General features: G+C 32.9%; 1 protein-coding gene across 1 annotated transcript in view; it reads left to right on the forward strand.

Annotated features, from left to right (window-relative positions):
- The window catches only part of LOC134696287 (uncharacterized), a 44090-nt gene extending 26394 nt beyond the window's left edge, over nucleotides 1–17696 (forward strand). The window contains exon 2 of the mRNA XM_063557988.1: nucleotides 16515–17696. Within this exon, the coding sequence (XP_063414058.1) occupies nucleotides 16516–17478 (963 nt within the window). The 5' untranslated portion in view covers nucleotide 16515 and the 3' untranslated portion in view covers nucleotides 17479–17696. The remainder of the gene's footprint in view (nucleotides 1–16514) is intronic.
- Nucleotides 17697–20611: the final 2915 nt, after the last annotated feature.

Raw genomic sequence — 20611 nt, forward strand, 5'->3', positions numbered from 1 at the left:
AGGTATTCATGACACCAATACAAAGTGTGAACATGAAAGCCACATGGTTTACGGTTACGGAGGGAAATTTTGTCAAAGTTTGGCGGAACAAAAAGAATAATAATAATAATAATAATAATAATAATCAGAAGAAATACAGTAAGGTCTTTCCTTATAGAAAAGGAAAGACCTTAATAATTAAACTGTCAATTGTTCTTGAACAATTGAGAGGTCTTTCCTTTTGTAATGTAAAATACATGTTCCAATAGACGTAGAATGTATTAAAAAGCTTTAAAACACACTAAAAACCCTTTCAATAAGGTCAAAAACACATAATCCGCTATTTGGGACATGACCTTGACATTTGACCTGTTGACCTTTATCAAGGTCAATAGTCCCCAATGTCCTGAACATTTTGCACTATTTACTATTTCTGTAAGTATAATAGTTTTTGAGATATCCAATAAAAAGTGAAAGGTCAAAGGTCAAGGTCAACCTTAAAAAGCTTTAAAACACACTAAAAACCCTTTATATAAGGTTTAAAACACTAAATTCGCTATCTGGGACATGACCTTGACCTTTGACCTTTTGACCTTTGTCAAGGTCATTAGTCCCCAATGTCATTGCTGAAGACCCCATGGGTCTAGGACCTTTGGTTATATAGTTAAACCTGATTTTGTCTTACCAGAAACCTAAAAAAGGGGTTATGCCCCTTAAAAAAAGGTCAAATCTCTTCGGTCAAAATGTAACAAAGTTGCGCGGTGATGACCCAAACATTTTCCACTATTTAAAACTTCTGTAAGTATAATGGTTGCTGAGATTATCCCATAACAAGGTGTTAGGTCAAAGGTCAAGGTCAACATACAAATTTGACCTTGAGATATTTTTCAAAGATACATGAATTGATGATGAATGGTGAAGATCCTAGGTGTCTACCACTTACGGTTTCTGAGTTTTGGTGGTCAACCGACACCGGTTAATTTTCATAGGGGCATAACCCTACCAATGAGTCGTTGAATCTTTTCGATCCAAATGTAACGAAGAACCGGGGTCTGGTCCTGAACAAATTTCACCCTTTGTTTTTTCTCTACCTTTTACGGTTACGGTGTTGGAACGATAACAAGGTTTTTTGGTTTCGGAGGGATAACTCCGAACCGACAAAATATTTCGACTAACAGGGTGAGTTCCGGATAGGTATTCATGACACAAATACAAAGTGTGAATATGAAAGCGACACGTCTTACGGTTACGGAGGCTAACTTCGTCAAAATTTGGCGGAAAAAGAATAATAATAATAATAATAAACAGAAGAAATACAGTAAGGTCTTTCCCTTTTGTAAAAGGAAAGACCTTAATTAAACTGTCAATTGTTCTTGAACAATTGAGAGGTCTTTCCTTTTGTAATGTAAAATACATGTTCAAATAGACGTAGAATGTATTGAAAAGCTTTAAAACACACTGAAAAACCTTTAAATAAGGTTAAAAACACCAAATTCGCTATATGGGACATGACCTTGACCTTTGACCTTTTGACCTTTGTCAAGGTCATTAGTCCCCAATGTCATTGCCGAAGACCCCATGGGTCTAGGACCTTTGGTTATATAGTAAAAGATGATTTTGTCTTTCCAGAAACCTAAAACAGGTGTTATGCCCCTTAAAAAAAGGTCAAATCTCTTCGGTCAAAATGTAACAAAGTTGTGCCGTAATGACCCAAACATTTTCCACTATTTAAAACTTCTGTAAGTATAATGGTTTTTGAGTTGTTCTGATAACAAGGTGTTAGGTCAAAGGTCAAGGTCAACATACACATTTGACCTTGAGGTATTTTTGAAAGTCTCATGAATTGTTGATGAATGGTGAAGATCCTAGGTCTCTACGATTTACGGTTTCTGAGTTTTGGTGGTCCACCGACACCGGTTAATTTTCAAAGGGGCATAACCCTACCAATGAGTCGTTGAATCTTTTCGAATCAAATGTAACGAAGAACCGGGGTCTGGTCCTGAACAAATTTCACCCTTCGTTTTTTTTCTATCTATTACGGTTACGGTGTTGGAACGATAACAAGGTTTTTTGGTTTCGGAGGGATTACTCCGAACCGACAAAATATTTCGACTAACAGGGTGAGTTCCGGATAGGTATTCATGACACCGATACAAAGTGAGAACATGAAAGCGACACGTCTTACGGTTTAGGCTGCTAACTTCGTCAAAGTTTGGCGGAAAAAGAATAATAATAAACAGAAGAAATACAGTAAGGTCTTTCCTTATAGAAAAAGGAAAGACCTTAATTAAACTGTCAATTGTTCTTGAACAATTGAGAGGTCTTTCCTTTTGTAATGTAAAATAAATGTTCAAATAGACGTAGAAAGTATTGAAAAGCTTTAAAACACACTGAAAATCCTTTAAATAAGGTTAAAAACACTAAATTCGATATATGGGACATGACCTTGACCTTTGACCTTTTGACCTTTATCAAGGTCATTAGTCCCTTATGTCATTGCCGAAGACCCCATGGGTCTAGGACCTTTGGTTATATAGTAAAAGCTAATTTTGTCTTTCCAGAAACCTAAAACAGGTGTTATGCCCCTTAAAAAAAGGTCAAATCTCTTCGGTCAAAATGTAACAAAGTTGCGCCGTAATGACCCAAACATTTTCCACTATTCAAAACGTCTGTAAGTATAACAGTTTATGAGATAATCCCATAACAAGGTGTTAGGTCAAAGGTCAAGGTCAACATACAAATTTGACCTTGAGGTATTTTACAAAGACACATGAATTGATGATGAATGGTGAAGATCCTAGGTGTTTACGACTTACGGTTTCTGAGTTTTGGTGGTCAACCGACACCGGTTAATTTTCATAGGGGCATAACCCTACCAATGAGTCGTTGAATCTTTTCGATCCAAATGTAACGAAGAACCGGGGTCTGGTCCTGAACAAATTTCACCCTTTGTTTTTTTTCTACCTATTATGGTTACGGCGTTGGAACGATAACAAGGTTTTTGGGTTTCGGAGGGATTACTCCGAACCGACAAAATATTTCGACTAACAGGGTGAGTTCCAGATAGGTATTCATGACACCGATACAAAGTGTGAACATGAAAGCGACACGTCTTACGGTTTAGGCTGCTAACTTCGTCAAAGTTTGGCGGAAGAATAATAATAATAATTAAACTGTCAATTGTTCTTGAACAATTGAGAGGTCTTTCCTTTTGTAATGTAAAATACACGTTCCAACAGATGTAGAATGTGTTGAAAAGGTCAAGGTCAACCTTAAAAAGCTCCAAAACACACTAAAAATGCTTTATATAAGGTTAAACACACTAAATTCGCTATTTGGGACATGACCTTGACCTTTGACCTTTTGACCTTTGTCAAGGTCATTAGTCCCCAATGCCATTACTGAAGACCCCAAGGGTCTAGGACCTTTGGTTATATAGTAAAAGCTGATTTTGTCTTTTCAGAAACCTAAAACAGGGGTTATGCCCCTTATAGAAAGGTCAAATCTCTTTGGTCAAAATGTAACAAAGTTGCGCCATAATGACCCAAACATTTTCCACTATTTAAAACTTCTGTAAGTATTATGGTTTCTGAGATTGTCCCATAACAAGGTGTTAGGTCAAAGGTCAAGGTCAACATACAAATTTGACCTTGAGGTTTTTTTCAAAGATACATGAATTGATGATGATTGGTGAAGATCCTAGGTGTCTACGACTTACGGTTTCTGAGTTTTGGTGGTCCACCGACACCGGTTAATTTTGATAGGGGCATAACCCTACCAATGAGTCGTTGAATCTTTTCAATCCAAATGTAACGAAGAACCGGGGTCTGGTCCTGAACAAATTTCACCCTTTGTTTTTTTTCTACCTATTACGGTTACGGTGTTGGAACGATAACAAGGTTTTTTGGTTTCGGAGGGATTACTCCGAACCGACAAAATATTTCGACTAATAGGGTGAGTTCTTGATAGATATTTATGACACCAATACAAAGTGTGAACAAGAAAGCGACACGTCTTACGGTTACGGAGGCTAACTGCGTCAAAGTTTGGCGGAAGAATAATAATAATAATTAAACTGTCAATTGTTCTTGAACAATTGAGAGGTCTTTCCTTTTGAAATGTAAAATACATGTTCCAATTGACGTAGAATGTAATGAAAAGCTTTATTACACTCTAAAAACCCTTTAAATATGGTCAAAAACACATAATCCTCTATTTGGGACATGACCTTGACCTTTAACCTGTTGACCTTTATCAAGGTTAATAGTTTCCAATGTCCTGAACATTTTGAACTATTTACTATTTCTGTAGGTATAATAGTTTTTGAGATATCCAATAAAAAGTGAAAGGTCAAAGGTCAAGGTCAACCTTAAAAAGCTTGAAAACACACTAAAAATCCTTTATACAAGGTTAAAAACACTAAATTCGCTATCTGGAACATGACCTTGACCTTTGACCTTTTGACCTTTGTCAAGGTCATTAGTCCCCAATGTCATTGCTGAAGACCCCATGGGTCTAGGACCTTTAGTTAGATAGAAAAAGCTGATTTTGTCTTTTCAAAAACCTAAAACAGGCTTTATGCCCCTTAAAAAAAGGTCAAATTTCTTCAGTCAAAATATAACAAAGTTGCGCCGTAATAACCCAAACATTTTCCACTATTTAAAACTTTTGTAAGTATAATGGTTGCTGAGATTATCCCATAACAAGGTGATCGGTCAAAGGTCAAGGTCAAAATACAAATTTGACCTTGAGATATTTTTCAAAGATACATGAATTGATGATGAATGGTGAAGATCCTAGGTGTCTACGACTTACGGTTTCTGAGTTTTGGTGGTCAACCGACACCGGTTAATTTTTATAGGGGCATAACCCTACCAATGAGTCGTTGAATCTTTTCGATCCAAATGTAACGAAGAACCAGGGTCTGGTCCTGATCAAATTTCACCCTTCGTTTTCTTTCTACCTATTACGGTTACGGTGTTGGAACGATAACAAGGTTTTTTGGTTCCGGAGGGATTACTCCGAACCGACAAAATATTTCGACTAATAGGGTGAGTTCCAGAAAGTTATTCATGACACCAATACAAAGTGTGAACATGAAAGCGACACGTCTTACGGTTTAGGCTGCTAACTTCGTCAAAGTTTGGCGGAAAAAGAATAATAATAATAAACAGAAGAAATACAGTAAGGTCTTTCCCTTTTGTAAAAGGAAAGACCTTAATAATAATAATAAACAGAAGAAATACAGTAAGGTCTTTCCCTTTTGTAAAAGGAAAGACCTTAATAATAATAAACAGAAGAAATACAGTAAGGTCTTTCCCTTTAGTAAAAGGAAAGACCTTAATAAACAGAAGAAATACAGTAAGGTCTTTCCCTTTAGTAAAAGGAAAGACCTTAATAAACAGAAGAAATACAGTAAGGTCTTTCCCTTTTGTAAAAGGAAAGACCTTAATAACTAGTATCTCAATTGTTTGTAAAACAATTGAAAGGTCTTTCCTGTAAAAGTGATGTTTTCGTATTGTAATTTGTACGACCTTTCGTTTGATATAAGACAGCATACCTTCTGAAACTTTTCGCTTTTTACACTTAATGACCTCATCCGCCTACATTTTTGAGATCGGAATTATGATACATGGAACAGAGTAGATGAGCTTTCTTTTGATATGCGACAACACCATGTTCTAAAAAGTTTGATTTTTGCACTTAATAACCCTATCCAACTAATTTTTGGAGGTCGGGAATTTGATATATCAAATGTACACATCATGACCTTTCATTTGATATACAACAACCCTACCTTAAAAGAAAATTTATTTTTTGCACTCAATGACCCCATCCAACCAATTTTTTGGAGACGTCAATTTGAAATTTGAAATGTACGCTTTATGTTCTTTCATTTGATATGCAACAACCTTACCATCTGAGAAATTTGAATGTTTGCACTAAATGACCCCACCCGTCCCCCTGGGATGAAAAGGAGGTTTAAAATTTTCATTTTTAAGTAGAGTTTATTGAGACCTTCAATTTGATATATCAGATGACCCCATTTGACAAAGTGCAAATAATGATGCAATATCAACTATATAAATAGAAGTTATGAAACTTACAAAGTCAATGCAAAACTTGAAAATTTCAAATTGATTTTTTGGTGTTTTTTTCCATGGAATGTTTTTGGTATTTGGTCAAACATATAACTATGTCAACCTCTTCAATTTCTAAGACATTTTAAGTGGTAAACTCTTGATGATTCAGAAATACATGCCTCCGCTCGCAAAACTTCAAACTGCATTATCTCTAAAAGGACTATAGATATTTCAAATATGTTAAATGATAAACGATATACAGTTGAACAACAACATTATAGAAAAAGAATTGGGACAATTTCAAAGTTCATAAAGGTCACAATTAATCATCAAATATATGATGCAATACTAAACTTAAGAACCGGAAGTCGTAGAAACATGGGACTAGCACCATTCAACTCAGGACCACTTAACCTTTCAACTATCACAAGGTCAAGGTCATAGTATACTGTGAAGGTCAAGGTGAAATTTCATCATGACCTGACATTGACCTCAAATTGAAGGTCTCGAACTACTGATCATCTTTGCAGTTTATAGTAGGTTGATATCTGTTTTCTTTAAAAAGATATTCACACAATACTATACTTTTAAGAATCATCCCGTTGTAACTTTTGAACAGACGGTCGGACATTTTTGGGCTTATTGTATAAAATGTAGAGCTTGTCGAGAAGAACATTTCATACGCTGTATGTATGCAGCAAAGTCTTATCGTTTTCCTAATATGTAAGCTTGAAATTGCAGCGTAATTTTTGTTTGCACTCGGTGACCTTTGACCTTGGGTGCATATTAAAGGTCATATGAATTTAAGATTATTGGTGAAGGTTACAAGTCTCTATGACTTCCGGTTCTCGAATATAAATTTTTGAAAATATATTTTTAATTTCTAAAGGGAAATAACTCCTTATAAGGGTTAATAACAAATAAATTGTTTATGTTTATAAACATTGCCATCTGTTCTAATACATGCTGTCATTTTCAATTAAATTCTATCTCTAATACTTTTTGAAAAAAATGCAAATAAAAGAAATTGATTCAAGGGGATATAACTCTCAAAGTAGATGATGAAATCCTATGCAGCCTCATATGGTAATACATTATGATGAGATCTACCTTTTGTCCAAATAAAGTCGTGATATCTTTTAACACATTTTGGGGGGACTATGTTGAAAAAAATCAACAAAAGGGAGATAACTTCTTAAGGGGAAGGTGAAATCCTACAAAAGTTCATCTGGTAAAAGTTCATGTTGAGGTCTATTGATGGTTTAATTTTGGTATTGATAACTCCAATAGAAGCGGTAGGAGGGCGAGCCAAACAAATGCTGGAAGAAAAAAAAGAAAAAAAAACATTAGAAAAACAATAAGGTCTTTCCTCACGGAGAGGAAAGACCTTAATAATAATAAACAGAAGAAATACAGTAAGGTCTTTCCCTTTTGTAAAAGGAAAGACCTTAATAAACAAAAGAAATACAGTAAGGTCTTTCCCTTTTGTAAAAGGAAAGACCTTAATTATAATTAGACAGCGAAGTCGTAAAATTTGATTTTCTAGGTCTGTTTAATTTCATATAACTGTTTAAAAATATTTGTATCATTATACTGGTTGACGATAATAGAACGTCATATTAGAGCTTTCTTGCAAATTGACGAAAGGCACGTATGTTTGACGAATCATACGTAAGACTCGTTTTAGGGATCCTTTATTTTGACATATTTAAATAATAGTCGTGGAACTTCGGATAATTATCGTGCATGCAACGACACTTATTAAATTGGATTTTTCGTGAAATATATTTCGGATTTCGGGACGATAGTTTAGCATATATGATTATTGATACCACCAGGTCGGAGGAGATAACACTACAAAATATTCTGAATATAGAGTAGTCAGACAAAAAAAATGCCACTAGAAGACTAAAATCCGGCCCCTCCCCCACTCTTCAATATTACAATGTTGCACTGTTTAAACTACGAAAATGTTAAAGCAAATACAAAATCTTCTTCCCTAAAAGAAACACAAATACTTCATTGATTCAAAATTTGCAACGCTCAAAATAATAAAATGAAAATGAAGAAAAAAAGATGATCGTCATACTATGCCATATGCTGGTGCTCGTTTCATTACTTTTGAATCATCGCCGCTCCCCTGGTAATATTAATTGCCCTTAAATATGTATATATGATACACCGGAGCAATGGGACGGTTATTTTAGCGTATAAGTGCGTTTTGCCTATAGTCCTGAACATTCATGAAATATTAGCCACTGGACGATAAGTGACAACTTTGCGTCTCTCTTCGAAACATGTGTACTGTTAAATCGTCACTATAAAATCCACAATATATATGGAGCAAAATTGTAAATTTATTTTCTTGATACTAGTATACAAAGTCTTTTTTTCTAGATTTATTCCACATTACTTTTTATTTTAAATTCAGCATCATTTTTCAGCAAATCTCGATATTTCTATTTGACAATTTGCAGAAAGTGTACTGTAACAAATGAAAAAAATAATGTGAATCTTCAGCAATCGTGACTTTCGTGCTTATAAAAATCCCGCGGAAATATGTGTTCTCGTGGTTTACGTAAGTAACGTATCAGACGTTAGTGTATTTGACACTACTTTTCTCTGTTTGATTATATCAAAATCGTGTATTATTTGCGGTATTATATTTTTTTTTTAAATAAACTTGATATAGAAAAGAATGCTGCTTTACTGGATAGAACAAAGACTCTTTTATCTGTTATTGTTGAAATGAAATACGTGCTCCCGTTACGTTCGTTCGTACCTTTCGTCAATTTGTAAGAAAGCTCTATTAGAATAATCGTTTTTACCTGTATATATATGAATAAGATTGTGTGGATCGAACCTGTAGACGAACTTGAGGGGCGAAAGTAGAACATGTACTGATTTCAAGTAAGTGTTCACTTTTGCAACGGTCTTTATTTGTTGATTCTTTTGCATGTCAAAGTTTAGAATTTTATTGAATCTTTATGACTGCAAATTATCCGAAATATACGGGAAACGTAGTTAGAAGCACCGCGATAGTAAAAGTGGCATAGTTTTAGCCGCAAAGGGAGTTCCTATGGGAAACTGCATTGTCTATATTTACAGAATTGCAACCTATAGTCTGGAAATCCGAGAAAATGGCTCATTATTATACATAAAATTTATACCAGGGCGAGCACTGTTGAAGATGCAAGTCATGTTTATGGAACGCCATGACTGTCTTCTGATGTTGATTTTTTTATATGTTCGGTGCTTGATGCATTATGTTCAGTAGTATGTATTTTATGTTCAGTAGATATCCTATTATGTTCAGTAGTTATTACATTATGTTTAGTAGTTTTTACATTATATTCGGTGCTTTGGTTATTATGTTCAGTAGTTTCATTATTATATGCAGTGGTATTTAAATTATGTTCGGTACTTCGGACTTTATATTCAGTGCATTTTTCATTATGTTCAGTACTTTCGACATTATGTTCAGTAGATTCAATATTATTTGCAGTACATTATGTAATACCTTCAGTAGTCCCGGTTTCTTTATATTCAGTAGATTATTCATTATGTTCAGTAAAAGCATCGGTATTATATTCGGTTCGTTCAACTTTATGTTCAGTGGTTGTATCATTATGATGATGTAGTAAAAGTCGGTAAGTCAATAACGGAAATTGTCGGAAAAAAACGAACGCGGATATTTTTGACGGAATACCTTCACATGATTGAATGAAAATGGAAGAAATGGAAGCAGTTTTAAATCGATGTTGTTTACGTTCCCAAGTTGGCATTTTCTACCAGGAAAAAATAACTCCTGACTTAATGTGTAAGTTGTCGCTACAATATTCCTGCTTGAAATCGATTTAACTGTTATGGAAATTAGTGAGATGTTTAGTGTATCGGAGAGTACAATTTATCGAAATATGAAAATGTATAATTTGAGTAAACTTGAATTTTCTAATATTTCTGACGAGGATTTAGATCATGTTATTGCAAAACAGGTAGTGAAGTCTCCTTGCTGTGGAGTGATTCTTCTAAAGCAGATATTAGCCCAAAAAAACAGTAAGGTTTGTTTCAAAACCCTAGTCCTAAATTGAATATTTTTAAACACTAGTATGTTTCTGACCTTTTCCAGGCTTGACGATGCGGTCATTCGATGTTCAGTACTTCAGTTGTTTGATTAAAGTTCGTTATTACGTTCTTACTTGTGTTATACTTTTACATCACAATCTCATGTTAGTCGTATATTCTGTATATATGATGATGTGTCTCTCTTCAACCATGAGCCTGTAATTCATTGATTGTCGTTTGTTGGTGTGTTACATATTTGTTTTTTATCACTAATACGGCATTAGTTACTGTATATAGTAATTCGTTTTAATTGTTTTATAGCTGAATTGCAGTATGGGCTGTGCTCATTGTTGAAGGCCGTAAGGTGACATATAGTTGTTAATTTCTGTGTCATTTTGATCACTCAGTGTGGAGAGTTGTCTCCTTGGCAATCATACCAAATCTTTGTTTTTACATTGACCATTTGGTATATGGCCGTGTTTTAAGCGACACGTACATTCATGTCATACATTAACTATTTGAAAGAAATCAAATCGTTATTTACTAATGGGTGCCGTTGGTGGTTCACCGGGATTTTCTTAGCATGTTTGAGATAGTAAACTCAGGGTGTTAATTCATAGATCAGACAAGGGAAGTGTCAAATGTGTCATGTATATTTTGAACATAGAGAGGCTTACCTCGGCAGCTTTGCCAAAACAAAGACTCCTAGCAAACAACATGTTTATAATGGCACCACATTATTAATGCATGTACCTGTCCCAAGTCAGGAGCCTGTAATTCAGTGGTTGTCGTTTGTTAATGCGTTACATATTTGTTTTTCGTTAAAAAAATTTTACATAAATAAGGCCGTTAGTTTTCTCGTTTGAATTGTTTTACATTGTCTTATCGGGGCTTTTTATAGCTGACTATGCGTTATGGGCTTTGTCCATTGTTGAAGGCCGTACGGTTACCTATAGTTGTCAATGTTTGTGTCATTTTGGTCTTTTGTGGATAGTTGTCTCACTGGCAATAATATCACATCTTCTTTTTTATATTGTAGATTTTATGTTTAAATAAATGATAAAGTTGCCGATCCGGTACATAAATAGATCGGTTAAAAGGCTTTTTTTTAAATTTTAGTTAGATTGGAAAAGTTTAATACAAGGGTTAGAAATTGCGAGCACAAAAGGGGGGGGGGTTTGACAGGGTAATTTTGATCTTATGAATTCTACATTTGAAAGGTTAATATACTACATGTATTTATAATTAAAAGAGAGAAAAAACAAATGTGAAACAAATTGTGAATGGTCTTTCTTCCATGCCTAGAACTTGCTTCCATTGAAATTTTGCAAACATCCCAGAACAAATCATATGAATGATTAATATTGACCATTTGGTATAATATATATTCAAATATGATGTAACGTGTTGCGAAATCTATGCATTTTGGAAAACAGCCTCTTAATTATGTTGAAGCAACGAAAATTCTGACCTGGAATTATCAAAAAAAGATCAGGGGCGGATGCAGCAAATTTAAAAAGGGGGGTCCTAACTCAGGTCAAAAAAGAGAGGGGGTTCCAACTACATGTCCCCATTCAAATGCATTGATAGTCTAACAACCACATAAGTCAATCAGTTTTTGATTAATGAAGCGATCTTGCTTCTTTCAGAACACATTTTAAGCATACTATGGCTAATAATATCTGTAACCAGATCTTTATTTGATTTTAATATATAATTGATAATGTCAACAATTCCAACTAAATCAATGTTGATCGTATCAGATATCGTGATTTTCAGATCTATTGTAATGGATCAGAAACGTACTAGTGTTTAAAAATATTCAATTTAGGACTGGGGTTTTGGAACACTCAGCAACAAACCTTACTGTTTTGTTGGGCTAATATCTGCTTTAGACGATCACTCCGAGTGATTCTTCTAAAGCAGATATTAGTCTCCACAGCAAGAAAATTCCACTACCTGTTTTGCAATAACATCATCTAAATCCTCGTCAGAAATATTAGAAAATTCAAGTTTACTCAAATTATACATTTTCATATTCCGATAAATTGTACTCTCCGATACACAAAACATCTCACTAATTTCCATAACAGCATACTAACATATAAATCGATTTCAAGCAGGGATTCCAGTGCTTCTTTGGGAATGAAAAACTTGTTTCAATTCTGAGTCAAAAATATTGCTGCTAAAATGAACACAAGCTATTCTTCATTCCATTATTTTTCTCCTGTCCTCATACCAAAATATGCGAAATATTGTAGCGACAATTTACAAATTAAGTCAAGAGTTAGTTTTTCCGGGTAGAAAATGCCAACTTGGGAACGTAAACAAAACCGATTTAAAACTGCTTCCATTTCTTCCATTTTCATTCAATCACGTAAAGGTATTCATGAATAAAACGTCCGTCAAAAATATCCGCGTTCGTTTTTTCCCGACAATTTCCGTTATTGACTTACCGACTTTTACTACATCATCATAATGATACAACCACTGAACATAAAGTTAAAACCGATGCTTAAAATTACTGAACAAAATGAATAATCTACTGAATATAAAGAAACCGGGACTACTGAAGGTATTACATAATGTACTGCAAATAATATTGAATCTACTGAAAATAATGTCGAAAGTACTGAACATAATGGAAAATGTACTGAATATAAAGTCCGAAGTACCGAACATAATTTAAATACCACTGCATATAATAATGAAACTACTGAACATAATAACCAAAGCACCGAATATAATGTAAAAACTACTAAACATAATGTAATAACTACTGAACATAATAGGATATCTACTGAACATAAAATACATACTACTGAACATAATGCATCAAGCACCGACCATATTAAACAATCAACATCAGAAGACAGTCATGGCGTTCCATACATGTTGCATGTAATCTAGAAGTCCATAAACTACTAGAATAATAATGCTACTAAGTGATTTTGTGAATCCCATTCGCAATATGATGATTTAAGTTCCGCGTTTAATTAAATGCGTTGTATATTGCAATGTGACATGAGGGAGGTAGTTGCCTATAATTATTCAGAACATTTAGTTTGTTTATTGTAAATGTATACTAGACATGAGACAGATAAATATATCTTAAGTTTACAATTGTATGATTTATAGTTGTTTCATTTACTTAACATGTACCTTACAGGATATATAATTTTGTAACAAAGATGTACTATTTTCTGGTTATATTTTGTATCCCTATAGTTATAAATAATCAAACTTTAAGGCTTTTGATTACCATCGTATTCGTTGTAGTTGGGCTGACATTCATAAGGGGTAACCGTTTCCCTGGATTCTATCCTGGGCCACCTGTTGTTTAATGTTTTTTCAATGTTATATTCCTCATTTATAAAAAATGGAACTCTGTATACTAATAATTATGCAGATGACAATACTTTATCTTACTATAATCCTGATTATGATGTTTTAATTTCTACTTTGGAATATGAAACACTTCTTAACATTGACATAGATTTTCACATGCAGGTAAATTATGCAGGAAGGCATCTCAGCAACTAAATATTTTGAAACGTTTGGGAACTTATTTGAACAAGCTAAGTAAGCATACTGTTTTCTATACATTTTTTTGAAGCAATACATGAAGCTGCCCTTTGGCTTGGCATTTAAGTACCAATAAAAAATTCAAAAGAATAATAAAGTGCAAGAAAGGGCACTTAGTTTTATGTATGAAGATTATTCAAGCTAATATCAACAGTTGCTCGAGAGGCTAAGATGCCTACTATGTATATTAAGCATAAATAAAAGACAAATATCAATAGCAATTGAAACTTTTAATATAGTTAATAAATAAGCAACTGTCTGTTTAGTGTCTGAGCTGAAAGTTGATTAACCAGGGGTATGTCATTGAACGTCTCTTCCATTTTAAAAAAAAAAGTTCATCAGAAAGTACCAAGACCTTGTTGATAAATATTCCACTTAACAAATAATACACGATAGTCGTGGTGTATAGATTCTGAGTATTTACGTTGTCTATCATCTTAACTACGTGTTATATTGATACTACTTTTACTTTTACTTTGACGTGGCTCGGTACTTATGCATTTGTATTATCTTTCATTTTTGCTGGTGAGTTTTGTATATGCGACTTTTTGTGTTTCTTTAGGTCTTTTAACGTGACTCTGTACTTTAAAAGATCCCGTCATTATGTTATTGCTCATAATACTTTGAACGACAAACGACAAAATTAGTTTACTCGCGTATTAGTATTGACCATGATATATGGATTCTTAAAAATTCTAAAGAACTTCTGGATGATTTCAAATCTCGGATTTGTTTCTTAAATCAATTCTAATATGACTTTTGATTTTATAACCCTACATACCACCATTCCCCATGTGAAATAATAATTGTTTTGAATAGACAATGAACGACAAAATGTCCTCCTATGTGACGTTTGCATTTTCTGACGCCAAACACGCGAAACCATAAATGTGTATTGTAACTTGATAGATGCTTTTCGTGTTTTTTTGGTAAAAGTTTGTTTGTTTTATCACCGTTACACAGTGATGACTGCTGTAACTATATTTTGACTATTTTACCGATTATGTCTGTTTTGTTCACCAATCGTTCTAAAAATAACTGAATTTGATGCGACTGTCATATAAGTGAGATGTTTAGCGCTCTGAAACCATGTTCAATCCACCATTTTCTACATTTCAAAATGCCTGTACCAAGTCAGGAATATGACAGTTGTTGTCTATTCGTTTGATGTGTTTTATCATCTGATTTTGCCATTTTATTAGGGACTTTCCGTTTTGATTTTTTTTCGGAGATCAGTTTTTTTGTCATTTTACTTTTTTTTTTTTCAAATATAGTAATATACTAGGAAGTTTACATTTAAAACTACACAGTTTGGTAAGAAAAGTTTTATATTTGCAGCTGCTACTCTGTGGAACAGCATACCTGACCATTTCAGGACTCAAAATAGTTTTTTCTTAATTTAAGAGCCTTATACAGTCCTGGAATGGATCAACATGCTGTTAATCTGCATGAAGATGTGCTTTTGCATATTTTTAGGAATAACTCTAAATGTTTGCATTATGCCTTAAATTTTACATGTGAACTGTATTTGACTGTGCTTATTCATCTATTGTACTTATAATTTAGTTTTGCTTCAAATTTTAATTACGCTTGAGATTGACATTTGTACCTTACTCGCATTGTACCATACACATTTATTTTTATTTTTAACTAATAAGTATTGGAAATATGTTATTTCATTTTACAGCTCTTCTATAAAAGCATGCAAGGCAAACCTTTGATCAACTTGCTTGCTATGTTTGTTTGGATGTTTGTAAACAACAGGTAGGTAGTCTGTTTACTGTATACTGGAATTTGATAAGACAATAAAAATTAATTTCATTTCATGTCAACTTTTATTGTCCAATCAAATCCCAGTATATATAAAACAGACTGAAACTCACCCTACCCATTGTTTGCAAATATGTGTAATATTGATGATAACTTTGTAAATACGCTTGATTTTGACCAAGCGATGCTTTCTGGGTTTTTTTTGGAAGAGAAGTAACGGGTTTAATTTTTATTTCGCTTATTTTTTTATGAGTATAGCAATATTTAGTATCTATAAAAGAAGAAATTTCATATGGTAGAATCCTCAAGCTAAACTCAATTTAGTAGACTATTTTGAAACATTATAAGAAAAATACGTATCTCACTATTTTTATCTTTTAAATCCGTGAAAGAAAAAAATTCTTTATAGAAAAATATTTTATATTGGATAATCCCGTTATCAAAGTAACAGATAATCATACAGAAATATTAATTATAAGCATACTAGTATCTGAACTTACATTGAATTTCTATATGTTTGTAACTGACTATATGTTACTGTCTGTTTGTGACACCAGGTACTGGTTTTATTGTACATATTTGAATAAAATAAATTTAAGAGAAAGAAAGAGCGCTGGACATGAGACTAAGCGGATGGTGCTGTAGTGTATCAAAGGTGTGAGTTCAAATCCCGCTGAGAGACGGACAAAAATTTTGTCAGTAGAAAATCTTACTCTAACACTTGGTTGTAAATAAACTCATCATAGATACAGTACTAAATTTTGTATGTACGCCAGACGTGCGTTTTGTCTACAAAAGACTCACCAGTGACGCTCGAATCAACAAAAAGTGCTGACTACTGGGCTTGTGATACCCTCGGGGAAATAAATCTCAACCAGCAGTGGCTCGACCCAGTTATTTTTAGACTAATATATATATATATATATATTAGTCCAATTTTGGTGCTGTATTGCCTCTGTTCCTTTTTGAAAAAAAAGTCTTCATTAAATGCAGTTGAAAATAGTAACTAAAAAGTCATGTTTTTTTTTTCAGAATGGATTATCTGAGATCTGTCTCGAAACTCTCTCCTGCAAAGAAGTATTTTATTGTAATCATCGTCATCTTTATGATTTTTTTAAAGTTTATTCACGTTTCTGTTCCGTACTACTGCCAATCAGTACAGCCTAGAAAAGCTGAATATGCATGTTTTGAAGATACTGCAAGTATGAACCAAACAGGCATTGAAGATGTCATACCACTAAATATTCATCAACAATCCGAAACTATGCATAAAACAAACCCAGACATGCCAGGACTGAGCAAAAGAAATTTTACTACTAGTGAACAGAGGCATATAAAATACTGCGTAAATAATTATTCAGAAGATATCAAAAAGGGAGTACAATTTTGGAAAGGGAAACAATATGAGACTCGATTTAAAGAACATAGATATCTTGTACCGAACAAAAGCATAATTGTTGATATTGGCGGAAATGTTGGATACGATGCGCAATCATTTTTAGACATGTACAACCCACAATATTATATAATACTTGAACCATTGAAATTATTCTATCAGAAACTCAAAAACAGATTTAAAGATCGACGTAATGTCATCGTTTATAACATTGGTCTTGGTGCCAAATATGAAATATTTATGATACAAATTGAAGGGAGTGTTGGAGAAGCAACATCAACATTCTCAGGCTCAGGAAAGGGAAGCTGTTCTTTAAAAGTAGTGAATGCTTTAGATTTTTTTCATAAGCTAGGTGTAGGGAAGTTTTCAGTTGATCTTGTCACTATTAATTGCGAGGGATGTGAATACGACTTACTGGAAAATATTTTATCATCAAACCTTATCCATTTCTTTAAAAACATTCAATTTGCCACACATCCAACATTAGAAAAACTGAAGGACCCAATCAGACGATATTGCCAGCTGCAGGAAATATTACATAGAACCCATAAACCTACATATCAATACAAATATGTTTGGGAGTCATGGAAGTTGAAATAAATGCAACTTATAAAACAAGAATAAAATATGAACTGTCTACAAGATGTCGTAACAATTATAGTTTTATTACTACAAGATGTCTTAACATAATTGTTTTTATGCCCTAAAATGTGTAACATTTCGAAAAAACATGCATGTGGCATGAGAGATTGAGATTAGATATTTGTGTAGATGGAATTGTTTCCCGTTGTACAGTGACAGAAATTAAGATTGAACATTAGTGTTACTCTTAACAACTACTAGTTAGTGAGTTTAGATGTTCAAAGAACGAATAAAATATAAAAAAAATAAAAGATTGTCAGAATTAATAATTATTTGTGATTATTCACAATAAGATGACAAGGCCGCATTTCTTTCTAACCAAAATTTTGAATACTTTGTGTCGCGTTTGTCCTTGTTTTCTAAACGCTACAAAAGTAGAAACAAATACATCGTTTAATAAGTCTTTACTAACCCTGTTTGAACTTTCAATAATGCATGCACATGTTGTTGGTAAACAGACTTTTTACAAACGTAGAAACAAATACATCGTTTAATCAGGTGGACGTAAGAATCAAATATAGCGTTTGTACTAACAAACGACAAACAGCAGACGCATTTTTACCGTTTGCATAGTTTGTCAAAGTTGATGTTAATTTTGCAAACGTATGTTGAAAACAAATAATCAAAACATGTGCGCGCTTAACCGTTTGCATCGTTTGTGTTAGAAAGAAATGCACTCGAAGTATCACCTTGTTTAGGGTATGTGTAGCAGTTATATTCATGGACAATGACTTTTCAGAATTATTAATAAGCTTACATTTATTGCCATTATTTTTTTATGCTTTATTAGCTTAACAGTAAGGTGTGAAATTATTGTTACTTACAAACGATAACCTGTTTTATACACACGGCTCATGTTTATAAATCAATACTGATAATCGTAAGGAAGATCATTTAACAATGGAGATAATATGTTCAATGGTTTGAAACAATTCAGTGATTTCATTATTAAAATTGCATTCTAGTTATGTTTAAAATTTTGAAAGACTTGAGAAGAAAAGCTTCTTTTGCTATATGATATGAAACCAAAATTGAAGAAAAGCTAATTTATTTAATTCATAAAATGCAAAAACTACATTTTGCAATTAAAATATTTGACATAATGGTTCATAGTTAAAGCTATGGTTCACAACTTATACATACATACATGAACATACATGAACTAAAATTATATAAATTGACAAATTGACGAAAAAAGCAAATGTTGGGAGAAAAATCTGCACCACAAGCAAACATGTAATCCTATCTACTTCTATATATATTTATTCTTAAAAAACTTCTGAATGTAGAATAAAGGGATGTATGCGGGTGAACATTTACATTCCACATGTCAAATTGTTTGATACGAATTACATTTTAATAAGTCAAAAAGGTCAAAAGGTGATGATAATAGGAAGTGTGCTTGTGCTGATCCAGGAATATTATTGATCAATAAGAAAGATGTATTTCAAGCATACATTGGTCATTAGTAATTAAAAGTACATAAAACAATTTACAGTATACATATCTCCCTCTTTATTTAGGTCAAGCAATAAAATATAGCAAATAGAATTAACTTTCCCTCCTGTCTTAAATTGATTTAATTCAGCTTTTCAATAAACAAATAAAATTGGTTTTACATTATGTAATAATTTTTTCAAACAATACAAAGTATAGGTTACCGGGTTTTTATTATGCACATGTCCTTAGCCATGAGTCTGCTTTTCAGTGGTTTTCGTTTGTTGTTATGGTTCGATTATAAGTGTTTCTAGTTTTTTATATAGATTATACTGTTGGGTGACCTGTTTGAATTGTTTTACACCTGTCTAGTCATTTTTAGGCTCTTTTAAGCGTGTTGTTCGATGTGGACCAAGGATCGATGATGATGCATATGGTCGTACTTAAACATATCGTAGCTTACTTATTACACATGGTGACTTGGATGAACGGTTAACTCATTAGAATTTATAAACATCTACTTTTTATATCAAACATAGAACAAGATACAATATGAGAAGATAGGATATTGTTGTTGTAAAATACAGCCGTAAAATAAATAAAAACCCATTTTCTATACTTAGGTAGAATGATGGAGGTTGGTCTAAATTAAAATAGAAGGAATTTTTAAAATAATTTTTCAAAATGTAGTCCATACTTTTTTTTTAAATATATAATAAAAAGAATGGATCGCTTTGTTTATTACGCTGCTGCTTGAGCAAAAAAAACAAAAACAAATTTTGTATAGATTTAAATAGAAAGCCCGGTTTTGTGAGCGAAAAACTGTACACTTTTGAATTAATGATAAATTTTGAGATGATAGCTCGAATAATATTCTTTCAGATAAGAAAATGAAAGAAATAGAGTCGCAAGACTCGTTTTCTTGCTACATGTTGAAATAAGTAAATTCACAAACATTGTTTTTATAAAAGTTACTTGACCTGACTTTCTTCAGTTCTATCTTAGTTGCCTCCCCTTAAGTGGCCAAATTTAAAAAAAAATTAGAAAAAAACGAAAACGTAAATATAAATGTTTCTACATTAAGATTGAAAGTCTTGCACACTCATTTCACAATTCTTTTAAAATTTGCATATCTCATTAAAGTTCTAGACCGATATGCTATTTCAAGATCCAAGATGGAGGAAGACATCCTACTCCCCTTATATGAAACGTCTAAAATATTAATTTAATTCTTCGCACAAAATTTGATAATACCATTACAAATTTTACACCGACTGTTACCTGCATTTTAAAAAAATCCCAAGATGGAGGAAGACACCCAAGCTATATTAAAGTACTTTATCTCGAAATCGCAGCAATATTGCTTTATGCTGTGCAGATAAAGCCAACAGTAGTATACCTTAAAATATTTTCAAATTAAAATCATTTATCAAGAATTTTTGAATTTATAACTATCAAATATATATTTTTTTTATATTTGTTTATTTTTTCTCATATATATCACATGTATACATGTATATGTATTAGTAAACTAATGATGTCGGTAGGGATGATTTATCATTCAATGACATAACAGGGAAGGAGTAAACAATAAATTCCTGAATGTTTTAAGACTAACATACTCGACAGTTATGGAAAAAGAACAGCTACCAAA

Source organism: Mytilus trossulus, chromosome 14, assembly GCF_036588685.1.
Source record: "Mytilus trossulus isolate FHL-02 chromosome 14, PNRI_Mtr1.1.1.hap1, whole genome shotgun sequence".
In the NCBI taxonomy this organism is placed as follows: Eukaryota; Metazoa; Mollusca; class Bivalvia; order Mytilida; family Mytilidae; genus Mytilus; species Mytilus trossulus.